This window comes from Gopherus flavomarginatus, chromosome 4 (genome assembly GCF_025201925.1).
Source record: "Gopherus flavomarginatus isolate rGopFla2 chromosome 4, rGopFla2.mat.asm, whole genome shotgun sequence".
NCBI lineage: Eukaryota > Metazoa > Chordata > Testudines > Testudinidae > Gopherus > Gopherus flavomarginatus.
The window spans coordinates 79932881-79949914 of record NC_066620.1 but is presented as its reverse complement, the minus strand read 5'-3'; the positions used below and the strand labels follow the sequence as shown (position 1 = coordinate 79949914).

General features: G+C 43.7%; 1 protein-coding gene and 1 long non-coding RNA gene across 7 annotated transcripts in view; one reads left to right on the top strand and one right to left on the bottom strand.

Moving 5' to 3' along the window:
- The window catches only part of RYR2 (ryanodine receptor 2), a 727531-nt gene that overhangs the window by 538051 nt on the left and 172446 nt on the right, over positions 1-17034 (top strand). For all 6 annotated transcript variants that reach the window (XM_050950348.1, XM_050950346.1, XM_050950344.1 and 3 more), the window contains 4 exons: positions 375-490; positions 5160-5224; positions 6982-7103; positions 10124-10173. In XM_050950348.1, coding sequence (XP_050806305.1) covers positions 375-490; positions 5160-5224; positions 6982-7103; positions 10124-10173 — 353 coding nt within the window. The remainder of the gene's footprint in view (positions 1-374; positions 491-5159; positions 5225-6981; positions 7104-10123; positions 10174-17034) is intronic.
- Positions 1-17034, bottom strand: part of LOC127049568 (uncharacterized) — an 838950-nt gene that overhangs the window by 660512 nt on the left and 161404 nt on the right. The gene's annotated exons all lie outside the window — the stretch shown is intronic.

Below are 17034 nucleotides of genomic sequence, written 5' to 3'. Positions count from 1 at the left end.
TGTTTTTTCTGTGAATATGAATATTTTGGCAGCTTCAAAATTACTCATCTTGGAGGAGTCAAAGCTTGGGGAACAATGTAAGACAGTAACGCATAACTGAGAAAGAAGCTTAAAATGTGGGATCAATGTCTTCAACAAACCCCTTTTTCTATAAGCCTTATTTGAGGAATCTGTATTTTTATGTAACTGGCTAAAGTATAAGTATAAATAAGACCAATATGTGTGACAGAAGAAAATTTGGCTCCAAATAAGAAATATTTCTTATCCCAACAGACTGTTGAGAAGTACCAGAGTTGGTAGCTTTGGGCTGTTTAGTGAATTAAGACTGCATTGAGTCAGTGTGTGGGAAATTATTTATTTATTTCTTATTTCAGAGGATTAAAGGACCTGGAGTTAGACACACCGTCCATTGAGAAACGATTTGCTTACAGTTTCCTTCAGCAGTTGATAAGATATGTGGATGAAGCCCATCAGTACATTCTGGAGTTTGGTATAATACCTACTTACATTTTTACTAAATATTTTAACTCATGAAATTTGCAGTGAAAAACTTAAAAACAAATGTATAGATTCCAAAAATACCATATTCTTAGAGTATATGGTCTTTTTCTGAAGGACATTGGTTTTTTGGAAGGTGTCAGTACAATGGCTATAGTAGAACTTAGCATTGTAGACATTGATTTAACATCTTATCTGTTGGGTAGTTATTTCAAACTTCATCTAGTCCAGGCGTAGGCAACCTATGGCACGAGTGCTGAAGGCGGCACATGAGCTGATTTTCAGTGGCACTCACACTGCCTGGGTCCTGGCCACCGGTCCGGGGACTCTGCATTTTAATTTAATTTTAAATGAAGCTTCTTAAACATTTTAAAAGCCTTGTTTACTTTACTTACAATAATAGTTTAGTTATATATTATAGACTTATAGAAAGAGTCCTTCTAAAAACGTTAAAATGTATTATTGGCACATGAAACCTTAAATTAGAGTGAATAAATGAAGACTCGGCACACCACTTCTGAAAGGTTGCCAACCCCTAATCTAGTCACTCCTGAGATATAGGTTTGAGACAAAAGGCTCTGAACCTACCCATATGGTAACTTACATTCTTTGAATCATATCATCTTTAAGATTTGTAATATTACTTCTAAATCATGTAATCCCCAATCAGCGAACCAGGCAAAATAAAAATGAAAACTGCCTCTCTCTCCATCAGTTCTCGTCCCTCACAATCTCCTCTCCCTTTTTCAAAAGCTTCAAAAAAATGAGCTCGTTCATGTGCCTTGCAGGCCATCCAATTCAGGCTGTTTTATACCAAGAGCATGTGGGGAGGAGTGAACTCCAAAGCTATGGGTCCCTCACAGAGAACCAGCATCCACTTCTCACCTACACCAATGAGACTTTGGTTCAAGTGGCTCTGCTGTTCTCATCTGTGGAGTAAGATAAGGGAAGAGAAGTGGTTCTCTGGTTGATAAATCCAAAGCCAAGCTGGGGGTCACAGCCAGATGTCAGGAGGTCACGACTCCCTTGCACCTTCCATCTTGCTAAACGTGAGAGGAATCCTAGCTAGGTGAGGGGGAGGCTCTGGCAAGTGTGGAAGGGCCCAGTACGGAAAATGCTGTGAACCACATTCTTGAGTTATTTACAGTTTTACACATGAAAACCAATACTTTACACTCTACCCAAAACCCCACAGGCATGCAAGTTCGGATTCCTTGTGCTTATGCCAATGTATTCCAGTAAACAAGCAAGCCACCACATTCATGGCTAGCTTTAGTTTCCACGTGGCGTTAGTGTCCCAATTCAAGATTTCTCTAGAAACCACAAAGGACATTATGGGGCTTCACTTCCCAGCGTTGATTGTGAGGGAACCTCTGAGGATTTGCTAGCTACAATATTGCACTATTTCTTCAGGGCTCTACTTGCTTTACAGAACCATATGCCATACCTGATCAAGTTTGGCCAGTTTCTCTCCCTTCCACAATAACCTTGGAGATTAGGGAGGTGTATTGGCCCTATATAGCAGTCATAGAACCCAGGGAAGAGTCATTTGGAAGACAATGGCAGAGGGAGGAGACATCAGACCCTCGTTGAAGATGCCAGTAGAGAGTTCTCGGGCTTGCCTAGAGGGAATCAAGTATTGGTGAGAGGGAGGGAGGGCTGGCCAGCTGGGATGAAGAACTTACAATTTCCATTCAATGTAAACTCCCTCCTCCTCAATTCACAAAACACGGTGAATCTCAAACCCAGATTTAGTCCAAGTCGTTCAAGGTTCACTGTAATCTGCTTTTAAAGGAGCAAATCAAGCTAGGCCCCTGCACTGCCATGTAAATCCTACTGGTGGTGGAACATGTTCACAGTGGCTTCTGAAACGTCCATGAGCTTATGAAAAGAATGTCCTTCCTCCCCATCACCCTGCCCCAAGCATTTTCTGAGGCTGAACACAGGGCTTGAGTGTTCAGCCCTGCATGCATAACCCCAGAAATGCCATAAAAAGTGAGCTCAGCTCAGCATGCCTTTCCAGCTAGATGGAATTGTGCCAACAGGAAAATAAAGGATTGACATCATTTAAGTAGAAACAGAATTCATGCTAGTTTTTGCACAATGTAAGTGAAAGATGCACAGTGCATAAATAGTGACAGATTAGAGATGTACCTCTGTGGAATAGATTTCCATTAGTACACAAGTAGAGAGAAGGAAATTAATTTATGATTGGTAGTCTGGCACTGAGATTTAGGCACAATTTGGGCTATAGGGGTGTGAATTGCAGTAAACACTTGTGGACAATGTAGGCACAGACTAAAAGGTACCTAGTTCATGATGATGTAGTGCTGTTTAAACAGCACTAAGTTAATGTAAAATAGGTACCTTTTAGTTTATGCCTATAGAGCTCGCTCAGAGGAGTTACAGTGCCACAGGCCAGTGCACACTGCAGTTCAGGCCCCCGTAGTCTGAACCGCGAGGCAATGTAGACAAGGCCTTAGAAACAGATCAGTCCTGGTGATTTCCCATTGATTTCACTGTACCCAATTAGTTAACTGGGGTGAATTAGATCGTAGATAGAGGTTTCTGCACAAGTCTGTAGAGTGGAAGGGTGGAACAAGTTCCCCTGGTTTTGGGGCATCTATTCAGGAGAGCACATGTATCCTCCTGTGATGCGTCCCCTCGGCACTCCTCTTGTTCACCAGGAGCTCTAGGGCTATCCAGCTATCTAGATTAGACACTTCAGTGGCCCCATTACCGTAGTATATGAGTCCCTCACTGTTTTTTGCATTATTTTCACAATCCACCGGTGAGGTAGACCCCATTTTACAGATGGAGAACTGAGAGATTAAACAATTTGCCTGAGTTCACCCAGGAAGTCTGTGGCAGAATAGAGAATTGAACCCAGGTCTCCCATGTCCCAGGTTAGTGCCCAGTCATCCATCCTCTTTGCAGTAGCATTTTTCTTCAAATTTCCCATCATTGACATACCACCAGCACAGTTCCATCAGGGGTAGTAAATGCTAGCATTTTCACTGCTGTGTTGTCTTAACCATGGTCAGAGTAGGCCTGGAGGACACAGTGGTTTAAAATACCAGAGGCCCCCAGGTACCCTGTCTACCCCAGTGCTCCCATAATTTCTTCTCTCAGCTTAGCTACACCACACTGTTTGGGAGAATTTGATGAAAAATGCTTAATTAGATGAGGTCTGGGAGGAATTGTGCTGCCTGTGGGACAGTGAAGCTCTTCAATGCTCCATATACAGGACAGAGCCTATAAGATGCATTCCAACCCTGAACGTGTGTGAAAAAACACACTAATAATTTTTTTTAAGGATTCAGTTCATTCATATAACTACTTACATTATCACAGATTTTACTCCTGGTGAGTGTAATTTGCCACACTGGTTGGGCAACATCAATGGCCATGGTTAAATTTTTTCAACTTCCTGGACTGTTGAAGTGAGGAAGACTCTTACCTGCTCAGAGCCTTCTAAAACAGCATGTGTTTTATTTCTGTGTAATGAACAGCTGTTGCTCATTTGATCACGGTAAATGTTTCAAACTCCTTGAAAAAAAAAGTGATTTATTTCCCTTCCTCTATGCAAAATAAATGGGGAAGGAAAAATTACGGTTTTTTTGCCTCACTTGGACATGCGTCTGACACTAATTGCTTATCAGGATTTTGCAGATTGCAACAGATGTGTTTATCAATTGGTATCTGAGTTTCATTGTAGTGTGGCAATTAAAGTAAGTTTACTCTCCAATGAGCACTTCTCTTAATTAATTGCATTCATTAGACAGAAAATTCATAACCATGCAATCTAAATCCAGTAGTTTTGTAAATTACAGGGGAAAGTTGATTTAATCATAATCTTTGTAGTTCATTTATATATAGTTACTCTTTTGAAGTATTGAGCTTCCCTAATCTAACTTTAATTCTTTCTGTGGAATTCAGTTATGTGATTTCAGAGAGAGATATATTTTTCTCTCCTTTATCATTTGATTTCTTATGGTTTTTGTCTGTGCTTACACTCAGTATGCATCATACTGAGCACTGCTACTGACCAAGAGAACCACAACAGCAGGCAACGATAATTGAGTGCTAGATCTGTGATTGAAACACAGTCAAATTTCCTTTCCTAGTACTCTTGTCCTAGGCATAGCCTTTTCACAGAAAAAGTCATTAATTGGCTCCCAAAACAGGCTTTTATAATGGGGAAGAAGTTGGCTAAACCAAGTAGGGGTCCCAAATTCTGGCTGGAATTTTTTGTATCAAATGAAGTCAGTTAAAAGCTACTCTGATTTATTTTTATGTTACTTTTAGCTTTATTTATATATGTTAGCAGATCTTTATAAGACATTACTAACTTTTACAAAAATAAGCACACTGAGCCAGATTTTTGACTGACATAGCTCCGTTGGCTTCCAGGGTGCTACACTGATATACACCAGCTGAGGTTTTGGCTCCTTATTTTTACCCCCTTTATAATGTATTTTATATCTGATGAAGCAGTCTTAAAATATGAATGTAACTAATATATATTATCTGAAGCATATTAAAATCTAGCCCTAAAGAAGAGAAACAAATTACTTCCTCTGAAGTGTGCATTTTTAAAATATAGAACAGCATGTAATTTTATTTATTCAGTATTCATCTTAAACTCTTCCTACTCACAGATGGTGGCAGCAGAGGCAAAGGAGAACAATTCCCTTATGAACAAGAAATCAAGTTCTTTGCCAAAGTACAGTATATCTTTGCTTATCCCTTTTCAGTGCAGAAACTGCTTGTTAAGAAGCATGTGTGTTCTTGTTATATTTGCATTTGTCTACATTAAATGTGTACAGAATTTTGTTATATTGTTGACAAATGAAAAGCCACACAGCTTGAACAGACTAACACATGAAATACATCTATGAAAAAATTACATTTTTCTCCTTTAAATTCCCTTTATCTCCTTTCTTTACAGTATACTGCATATCATGCTAGTTATTCATAACCTCCTCATGTTATCCGTGTACTGGTTTAGCCCAGTTGTGAAGGAGGGTAGACTGTGTCTCCATTATATAATCTTTAGGCAGTTAATGTGAGCTATACTTGGAGAAAACACAGCTAGTATTTCCCAATGTCACCTTCCCTCTTTCTTTCTTTGTTTCAAAATTATCTTGAGGTCTGGTTGTGCCAAAAAGGATTTATCTTTTTATACATTAGGAAATTCTGCTTACACCTTTTGGCTCTCATAAGCTTGCCTGGTGTGTGCACATTCAAGGTGCCTTTTCAATCCATTAATGAATAAGCAGACAGGTGTTGCAATATTCTCTGACCCTGATTCCCTAGCAGTAAATTATAGTCTTTGTGCTATAAAGTACTGTCACAAAATATATCACCATCTGCAGTTTCATCCACTGAGGAGCTCATGTCGCTTTTTCCTTTCAAAATTATTCCCAAATGAAATAAGGTTTGGAATTTTTTATTTTTATTTTTTTTGAATCCATGCCTGGGTGATGGATCAGGCATAGGCACTGAACCATCGGCTCTGTTCATAGGTTAAACTCCATTTGGTGGCATGGGAGGTTTTTGGGGGAGAAGAAATAATGATGGGAAAACGTGTTTGTTGGGGAGAACAGTTAGTTTTGCTGGAGACCTGAGTTTTGCAGGGAGCTGCTGTCAGGCTAGCTGCTGTTTTGATTTGATATTTTTTTAAGCTCTGTCAAACAGATCCAGAGTAATAATAGATATATTTTATTAGAAATATAAATAACCTTTTCCTCTTCATATCCCTCCTAAAAATCCAGGAGAAAACTCTGGCAAGAGCCAGCATGTCTGGGCTGGACACTTATTTATGTTTTGTGGGGTGAGAGGTCACTTTCTATTCAATGTGATGCTTTTGGATAGTGCTCAGTGTTTGCTGTTGTTCCACTTAATACTGGGGCTACCTTGGTCTTACGAATGTGGTACCCAAAGCTAGAGAGAGGATGGGAGGGATCTGGTTGTGAGGTTCACTGTTAGCGGAGCAGATGAGGTGGACAAGACAAGTGAGGCAACAAGCCTGTTTGGGATGCCTAGCAGTCACGTGCTTTGCTTGTCCACTTAAGGCTGGCCCCATCTGCCTTAAAATAGGAACTGTAAATAGGGCCTGACCCAAAGCCGATTGACATCAATGGAAGGACTTGCACTGATGTCTGTGGGTTTTGGAGCAGGCCCATACTTTGGTAAATGTGTGTATCAGCGAGTTGTCTGGTTTTGTTGAATCTGAACACTTTCAACAGCAACGGAGTCCGAGGGGGCTGTGCTTCCACCTTTCTCAGTGATGAGAGAATATTAAATACTTGTTTAAAAAGAAGAGGAATTTAAAGATAAAACAGAATTTAAAGAGAAAAAAACATGTTCCGTGTTAAGAAATTCCTCCTGCCATGAAACTGTGATGTGAAATGAATATTATGAACTTGAGCTCAAGAAGCCCTGAGCTGACCATGCCTGTTTTTCTCTGATGTATTTCAGGTTGTGCTCCCTTTAATTGATCAGTATTTCAAAAATCATCGGCTGTATTTCCTATCTGCAGCAAGCAGGCCTCTCAGCAGTGGGGGACATGCCTCTAACAAGGAGAAAGAAATGGTGACAAGGTAAAAATAAAGAACAGTAGTTGTAGGCAGGTTTTAGCTTAGTTAGGGGAGGTAAAGTAGTCTTATGTAAACACAAGTGATCTAACGTTTTTCATTTTCTTTCTTGTATTAAGATGATTCATTGATGTTAGAAGGGAGAATTCACACACACAAAAATGTGTGTGTTTCAGACTCTGAATCCAATACTACTTTTAAAAAGCAGTGGTTGTTATTCTGATGGTCAGGAATCTAAATTTACTTTCACATACAGTACAGACAAATACTAAGACTGTGCAAAAATTGCTATTCATGCAAAATTTCACAAAATGTTCAAGAACAAAATTTAACCATGGCAGATTGTGAGAACATATTCTGACCCTGCTCTGAGAAGAGTCAAGATGTTCTGTGTAATATAGACTCACACCTTTTCTGGGACTTTCTTAATAATAGTAACACAACATAAATCTCAGCCCAACCCTTTACCCCAAGCTTCTCTCTTCTTAGGCTTACCTTCAGATACCTGTTTGTCTTATGTAAACTCCTGCTAAATTGTTACTTCCACCGCCTCTAAACCAGAGGTCCCCAAACTGTGGGGCACACACCCTTTAGGGGATGTGGAGGAATATCGGCGGGATGTGGCAGGCCCAAGCCAGCCCGCACGGGGGCAGGGAGATAGCACCACCCAGCAGCTCCCTGCTCCCAGCTCTGCTCCAGTCCCACCCCCATTCTGTGTTCCTGGCTTCCGGACCTGAGCCTGGCCCCATCCCCAGACTCAGTGTGGCTCTGCTCCCATCCCCTCACCAGCCCTCTGCCACTGGCCAGTCACAATGAATCATCAGGAATCAGTCAGCATATCCAGCCACCATCTTGGCTGATGCCAGAGAATGAACTGGGGCTCTCTGGAGCTGCAAGCATGAGTTGCTAGAGTTTGAGCCAGAGTTCACTAGGGTAGGGCTTTCACAGATTGATAATCTCTGCAGATCAGCACAGAGGGAAGGCTGTAACATACACAAACTCAAGTTGGTGACAGTGATACAGAGGGCTGACATATTTACATGAGGGCTATTCTCTGGTAGCCTTATTGAACATGACTCATAACAGTTGGCATATTAGAGCAAACTAATGGCCCATTTAGTCTGACATCTCGTTTCTAACATTGCTTTGTCTGCAGTTCTTCAAGGAATTTAAAAGACACAGTAACACACCTAACCAAACATCCATTACTAGCCTGTAAAATTAATTCTTGATACTCAGTGTTCAAGGGCTATAGGAACTCCATCTTACAGTCCTCTGCCATGAACCATCCTACTAGCTGTCCAAAGATTTCAGGAGCCTTGAGAAAGGCAAGGTAAAACTCAAGAAGGGAAGGTTTAATTTCAATATTGAGCTTAGGAAGGGATATGAGATTCACCAAAGCTGTTTTTTTTATTTCTTAATTGTTTTCAGTTTCCTTTAAACCCTGGCTTCATGTAGTTTTTTCCCAGGGTGGAAAGACAGTCTATCTTTTGAAACACCCAACAAAATGTACATTTTCTTTTTGGCAGTAAAGTAGAAGAGTTTTGAATTGATAATGGTAATGTAGAGATTGTGTAGGCAAATCCAACAACCACTTGGTGGTCAGCAAATGCACGCGGCCTTGGACATTAAATCTTGATGTGTTTTTTGAGTGAATGTTTGTTCCAAGACATTAAGGTTATCTCCAGAATTTTATCTAAAGTACCATTGAATTATTAACTTCCACCTGATTAGTGACCAGAGTCTGACAGAATAGGCTTTGATTTAATGTCTTCTCTGTTAAGACCAGCCCACTTAGCAAGGCAGCTCCTCTTAGTACTGCAGTTCAGTAGGATTGATTCTGGATATGAGCCCGAGTATTGAGCCCTTGGCTTTGTTGCCAGCTGGGTCATGCTAGACATGCTTCATGAGCTTAATTCCACCTTCAACTGTGTGAGCATAGCTTCTACTCAAGTTGATGAGTGTAGTGCTCATATACTGACAGGAGAAATAGACTGACCTCTATTTAATGTGTTACTGTTTAAATCAAAACAAATTATATATGATAACATGATGGATTAGATGGGTCAGAGGCTGGATAATGGGACATATAGTGTCTTTCCCTATGACATCACTGGTTGGAATTAGGCCCAGGATGCAGGTGGTCGAAGTAAAATGAGATGATATTCTTAATACAGTTTCTAATGGACTAAGGTCCTTGCCACAGAAAATGACACCACAGTAGACACCAATATACACCCTGAGTGATGTTCTCCTAAGAGATGCAAAGAACTGAATTGGGCCATGAAGAGTGAACTGTTCTCTCCGTGGAGATGGAAATGAAGGTTGAGTAAATGGTTGGGGGGCAGTGTGGGGAAGCTTGAACAGCTGTTCCTTTGTCTATGAATAAACTTAAAACATTTAAAAAAATCCATTGCTCTCAACTGGGCATCTTACATCAATGCTAAAATTAATTTAAACACGTTAAACAAAAGCATTGGTCATATCCATATTTTGTTTAATTTTAACCACAGAAACTATTGTTTATTTATTTCCAGTCTTAAATCATTTAAGTTAAATGTTTTAATAGACGAGATTTTTTTAATTATCTAATCTATTAAATATGATGAGATCCAAATTGGACTAATTAAACCTTTATCATCAGACATTTCAATTAATCTGATTTCCTTACATTTTCCCCCAATTTTTCAATGATATTCTGAATAGCCCACTGATTGCATTTTATTTTGTAACACTTCAATGATTATTTCCTTGTGGTTTTTCATATAGAACGCTTTTATATTACTTAGCTTTGCTTTCAGTTTTTTGTTTTTTTTAATTAGAATATGTGCTTATTTAACCATGTTTGTTAAGGATATGCACTTTAAATCTTTTTCTTTAGTACTCTCAGTCCTACATTCTGCTCAGAGAATTTCTGCGTGACATCATGTTGCTTTTTCCTGCTCATATATCAGCTGTTATTTTTCTTTCTTCTCCTTTTGTTTTCTTTTCCCCCCTTCTTCTCTTTATTTTTCTTTTGTCTTCAGCCTGTTCTGCAAACTTGGAGTTCTTGTCAGGCATAGGATTTCACTGTTTGGTAAGGAGACCCTTGACAAATACTAGCATGGCCATCACTTGGTTTTCTTTGCCATTTTTGCGTTGTGTTATGTACTACCTTGTTGCATATTGCATGGCTGCATGGCTGAATGCATGGTCTTCATGGGCTACTAATGATCCTTTAGGTTGTTAGATCACAGCAGGTTTTAGATGGAGTAAAGAACTTTTGTAGTAATAAAAAAGAAGTGTGTGTAAATCTGATTAAGAGGAGATAGATTCCCAGGCTCATTGTCCTACCAAGGAACAGAATTCAACAAGATCATTATAAAAGTATTGTATTTGCTGCTTTATACCTATTCAGTATTGGCCTGCTAAAGTCAAAACAGATTAGCATTTGCACATTTTTTTTGTCTCTGAAAGTCACTAAAGCAAAGTCTGTTGTGGGCTGAAATGCTTAGCTGATATTCCATGGAATTCTTCCATACTCCCAAATGTGCTTAACTCTAGATCTGCATGTCTATTATGTTTCAGGTATCACTTGACTATAAAAGTGGTGGGGTGCATTCTTAATTTCTGCCTAGTGAAAAGCACTTATGTCTATTCTAGACCCATGGTACAATCATTCACTCTCTGCAGCCTTTTATAACATTATGCTGATGAATGGCTAGCTGAAAATATGTCCTTATGTTATGTCCCTCCCATTATATCTTCTGTAATGGGAGCAGTGGGGACTTTAGCATCCATCATTATCCATTTGGATAATTGTCTGGATGATTCCAATTTGATTTTAAAAATACAGTGCTAACCCATTCCTTTCTATTTGAAATATCTGTTTGCTGCACCACTGTGATATTCCAAAAGTTTATAAATCCTTCTTGTAATCAATAAAATGAGAAAAATATATGGAAATTAGTTTGGCATCACGTTTTGAACTTTCAGACTTCTGGGTTAAGCAAAATGGATACAGTTCACCTGTTAATCATTTTACAAGACCATGAGAGAAACTAAATTACTTGCCCAAAATGTGGGAAATTGTTTCAGCTTTTTGTGGCATAATGTCAGTAAAGTGTAAAGTATGTCACACAACTGCTCTTCGTGTATGGTAGGCTGCTTTTCCACAAAATGTTGCAACTCTATTGGTTTATTTTGGTGCCTACCAAGTCTGTGACAGTTAGCATGATTTGACAGATTGTCCAGCTCAGTATTATATTATTTGACATTTTGGGGAAATATTTTCAGGAATAGTCTTTCATGGATTAATCTCTTGGATTATTTTTTTAGGATTGATAATGGGCAAACTGCAAAAACTGAGATTGTGAACTTCATGCAAGGTCTGTGATGCTAGACAGAGGACAGTTTGTACTGTACATCCCAGCCCAACCAGCCTCCATTCTTGGATTGTGTGGAGAGGGCTTTGCTGAATCTATGCGATGGAGGGTATAGGTGTCACAGAAGCAGCTGAGCCTAACTTCTGTGGGTGCATCTTCATTAGGAAGAACAGTTGTTCTTAATCTGCATTAGCTAACATATGATAACTAGCACAAAGTAAAATCCTCATGACTATACAGGGCATTTTGTAGTTTTCATGTGTTTTAGTCGATTGAATTAAAAACTTGAGAAGCCTAGAGTGTCACCTTGAACTGCTAACTCATGAGAAAACAACAAACTGCCTTCTCTTGTGAATTTACGTTAGGTAACTTCAGTTAAGAACTCATGTTTTTTTCTGGTGAAGACAAGACCTGTCTGAAAGAGGAAGAGCTCCACATGAGGGTGAATCCTCCACATGAAGATCTAGGGGATACAGTCAGGTCCTAGAAATTTACTTTGCTTCTTGTGTGTTTTGAAATGTGTGTTTGAATGAACAAAACAAGTTTAAATGTAGCCTCAGTATGGGACTTGCTACTGGCTGGACACAAAATCAGAAGCTAAGCATGATTATGGTTCTTTGAGTGACTGTTCACATCCATTACACGTTAGGTGTGCGAGTGTCATGTGCACGGACATCAGAAACTTTTCCCCTTAGCGGCTCCCATCAGGCCTGCCAGAGTGACACCTCCAGGCTGGTGCATATATACCCCTGCAGACCCGACCCCCCTTCAGTTCCTTCTTACTGTCCATGGCCTTGTTGGTACAACTCCTTATGAGATCCCTTAGCATAGTTATCTGTAGTCAGCAGTTACCAGTCGTTAATAGTTCTCAGTAGTTAGCACTTCTCAATAGTAGATAGTTAAGCTTCCTTTGTTTTAGGTGTTTGGAATTTGTTTCCAGCACCAGGTCTGGGCTGCAGGGCGTGCTGCAGGCCCAAGGGTTTAAGGCTTGTGCCACAAGCCTATGCCGATTAGTGATCCACATGACTCGTGTCTCTGTTGCTTGGGGGAATCACTCCAGACTGAGCGCTGCAAGATCTGTAAGGCTTTCAAGCCAAGAACCAAGAAAGATAGAGACTTTCGCCTCAAGCAGCTACTCATGGAGGCCACCCTGCAACCTTCAGCCTCGGACCATCCAGCTTCGGCGCTGGCATCCTCGGTGCAGAGTGCCCCGGCATCAGTTCATGATCTGGCACCAGAAGGGCACTGCGGTCATATGACACTGAAGCAGCAGGACAGACCCCGGCACCATTTGACCTCGCCAATATGGTCGAAGGGCCAACTTAGAAGCAGAGGGTGCTCCCCACATAAGAAAGAACCGCCTCCAAAGGGACTGAGCACTCAAATTGGTGTGGCCTCCAGGACACGCTTTGGCACCAGTGGCTCCGGCGCCGCAGGGCCTTTCAAGCCATGGGCTAAGCACTTTGAGTGTGGAGGAAGGACTGGAGGAGCTTTTAGAATAGCTGTCCATACTGGACACCTTTGAGGTGGCAAAGGATCTCATCGAGTTGTCAGGGGCAAGCCTCCTCTGTGGTGAAGAGAGGCCTCCGTCATCAAGGATGCCATCCAGAGGCAAGCTGGCAATGGTGCGCCGATTGAGGTCACCGCCTCGGCACTGCTCCCAGCACCACTCCCGGTCGAGCTCATCCTCCATGGACTCCCAGTTGCCCCTAACACAATGGGACTTGAGGGCACTGGATCCAAGCCAGCATGCGGCACTGGCCCCGTCAGCGTATCACTCCCAGGTGCCAGCACCTAGTCGGCACCAAGGAGACGCTAGGTCAAAGTCCCTGGGCCTGAGCAGAAGATAACAATCCCAGTATTGGGAGCATCGGTACTGATCTTGGTCCCAATTGGCAAGGAGCCGTTCCCCAGCCCCCCAACGGCACGGTTCCATGGCACAGCCTTGGCCTTCAAGGTTGGCATTCTCGGAATCCAAGGTTGACTCAGGTCGCTCCAGCTATTTCCATAGAGCACCAGCTAGCAGAGAGCCCTAAACCACATAGCATCCCCAGTGGGCCTGCCAGGGCAGTGGCACTTTTGGACACCATGGGCCTATTACCAGCAGCAAGGGCACTCCTCCAGAGCCTTGAGGTCTGGCTACTTGGTGCATCGGTCCCGGTCCCCATGCGGGGACCCCTCCGCACCCAAGGATGCCACGGTATCCAGGCCACCAGACGCTTCTCCAGAGCACCGGAGAACGGAAGCAGTACTGAGCCCGGTGCCATTCCAGGGTCAATCAATTAGACAGGACCCGAACGAGCCCCCGGCATATGAGGAAGGGCAAGAAGGACTGGCGGAGGAGTTACAGCAGGCCGTCATCTTCTCATCATCCCCGGATGAAGCTGTGGCGGGCACAGCGGTGTGTCGGCCTCCCCCGATTGACCACAGAGAGCACCAGGAGCTGCTCCACAGGGTTGCCCAAAATTTGGGCCTACAAGTGGAGGAAGCAGTATAGCAGGAGGATCCTATGGTGGACATTGTAAGCCCCAAAGGCTCCTCCAGAATTTGCACTCTCGTTCATAAAGACAGTCCAGGCCAATTACAAGACGGTCTGGCAGACCCCAGGTTCTAGCGCGCTGATGGCAGAAGGGGTGGAGAGGAAGTACTTTGCCCCTTGCAAGGGATATGACTTTCTCTTTTTTCATTCAGCACCCTGTTCGCTGATTGTCTCAGCTGTCAATGAGCAGGAACGCTGTGGTCAGCAAGCCCCCACTCCCAAGGCCAAGGAAGCTAAAGGCCTGGATCTATTTGAGAGAAAGGTCTATTCCTCCGGGAGCCTCCAACTGAGGATTGCCGATCAGCAGGTGATCCTGGACAGGCACAATTTTAATTCCTGGGTGGCAGTTTCCAAATTTAGAAATGCCTTATCCCAGGGCTCTCAGCCTGAGTTTGCGACCCTCATGGATGAGGGAAAAGCAGTAGCCAAGACCTCTTTGCAGGCCTCGCTGGACTCGGCAGATGCAGCAGCCAGAACAATAGCCTCAGTGGTGGTGATGAGGTGCTCAGAGTGGCTCCAGGCTTCAGGCCTTCCACAGGAGGTCCAGAATACCCTTCAAGACCTCCCCTTGGAAGGGTCAGGTCTGGTTTTGGACCAAATGGATGCCAGGCTGCATAGCCTCAAAGGTTCCAAGGCAACCCGCAAGTCATTGGTGATGCACATCCTAGTGACTGAGAGGAAACCTTTCAAGCCCCAGCTGCCGCAGCAACGGCAGTACCTCCTAGACAGGAGCCTTACCGCAGTACCTCCTAGACAGGAGCCTTACCGCAGGAGGGGCAGAGACAGTAGGCGTAGGTGGAATAACATGCCTAGCCAAGGCCAGAGCCAGGGCTTAGCCCAACCCGGCAACAAGCAGGGGTTTTGAAGGTGCACTCGATGACAGCGTACCAAGCCAACTCCTGGATCCTTCCCAATGTTTCTTGAACCGCTTGTCCCACTTATTCCATGTGTTGTCCCGCATAATATCGGACTGTTTGTACGGTACAAGTGGGATACATGCTTCAGTTCTCCTCCTTCCCACCTCTCTTCCTCGTCCCTCTTCAAGGACCCCTCTCACAAACACCTCCTCATGCAGGAGATTCAGTCGCTCCTCGAGGTGGGGACGGTGGAAGAGGAAGTCCCTTGCGAACTAAGGGGAAAAGGGTTTTTTTCCCATTATTTTCTCATTCCCAAAGCAAAGGGAGACCTTCAGCCCATTTTAGACCTGCACAGGCTCAACAAGTTCTTAGTCAAGGTAAACTTCTGCGTGGTCTCCCTTGGCACTATCATTCCGTCCCTGGATCCAGGGGATTAGTACACTGCCCTCAACATGAAAGATGCATACTTTCTTGTCGCTATTCATCCCGCTCACCGACAGTTCCTGCGATTCACCATAAACCAGCACCACTACCAGTTTACAGTCCTCCCTTTCGGCCTGGCGGCAGCCCCCTACATATTCATGGAATGCATGTCAGTAGTGGCAGCCTTTTTGCAAAAGAGGAGAATACAAGTATACCCATACCTCGACGACTGGCTTCTTGTGGGTTGGTCCAAGAAGGAGGTCCTTTCCCATGTGATGGTGGCCCTGGACGTATTCTGCAGGCTGGGTCTTCTAGTCAACATGCCCAAGTCCTCCTTGATACACACGCAAAGGCTGGAGTTCATCAGGGCAGTGCTGGACTCAGTACGGGCACAAACAAGCCTCCTACAATCCAGATTTCTGGCCATCCAGCGTGTCATAGACTCGATACTAAGGTTCCCAACAATCACGGCCAGATGCTGCCTGTAGCTCCTGGGACATATGGCGGCGTGCACTCACGTAGTCAAGTACGCTAGGCTGTGGCTCAGGACTTTAGAGGCATGGCTAGCCCGATTGTATCGGCCAGGCAGAGATCCCCTAGACCTTGTTATGACAGTTCCTGCCCGAGTATTGGACTCCGAGTGATGGTGGCTCAACCAACCAATAGTATGCGAGGGTATCCGCTTCGCAGCACAGCAGCTGGCTCTGACGCTGGTTACAGACATATCAGACCTTGGTTGGAGACCCTACTTGGGGGATCTAAGCACACAAGGCTTGTGGTCCAGAGACGAAAGGCTGCTCCACATCAATGTGAAGGAGCTCAGGGCGGTTCACCTAGCCTGCCAAACCTTTCACGCTACTTTAGAAGGGCACAGCGTGACAGTTCTGACAGACAACACCACTGCCATGTTTTATATAAACAAGCAGGGTGGAGCCTGCTTCTCTCCCCTGCCTAGAGGCTCTTCTCCTGTGGGACTTTTGTATAGCCTGCTCTGTCCATCTCATAGTGTCATACCTCCCGGGAGAGAGAAACGAGCTGGCAGACTGCCTCAGCAGGTCATACTGCATGCACGAGTTGTCAGTGAGACCGGATGTCTTGCAATTGATCTTCTGAAAGTGGAGGTTTCCCCAAATGGACCTCTTTGCCACCAAGGACAGCAGCCGATGTCCACTGTTTTGCTCCTTCCAGAACCACAGTCTGGGCTCAGTCACAGATGCCTTTGCGATCCCTTGAAGCGGGAGTCTGAAGTACGCCTTTCCACTGCTCCCACTCATCCACAGAGTCCTCATCAAAGTTCGTAGGGACAAAGCAGTAATAATTCTGATTGCCCCAGCTTGACCTCACCAGCACTGGTTTATGGCCCTGATGGCGCTGTCAATGGCCGCCCGATCGCCCTGCTCCGCACCGAGATCTCATCATGGAGGACGGCAGGTGCCTGCTCCACCCGGCTCTGCAGTCGCTGCATCATGGTGTGGAAACTCTGTGGTTGAACGCTGTGGAGAGCCAGTGCTCCCTTCTAGTACAGCAAATTCTCCTTGGCTGTAGGAAACCTTCCACTAAGGCGACCTACTTAGCCAAGTGGAAAAGATTCTCCTCCTGCTATGAGCCAAAGCAAATACAGCCACTTCAGGCCACCATTCCAGTCATCCTAGAATACCTCCTGTACCTCAAACATCAGGGTCTCGCTCTTTCATCAATCAGAGTGCATCAAGCTGCCATTTCGGCATTCCAGCTGGGGGTATCGAGACATTCTG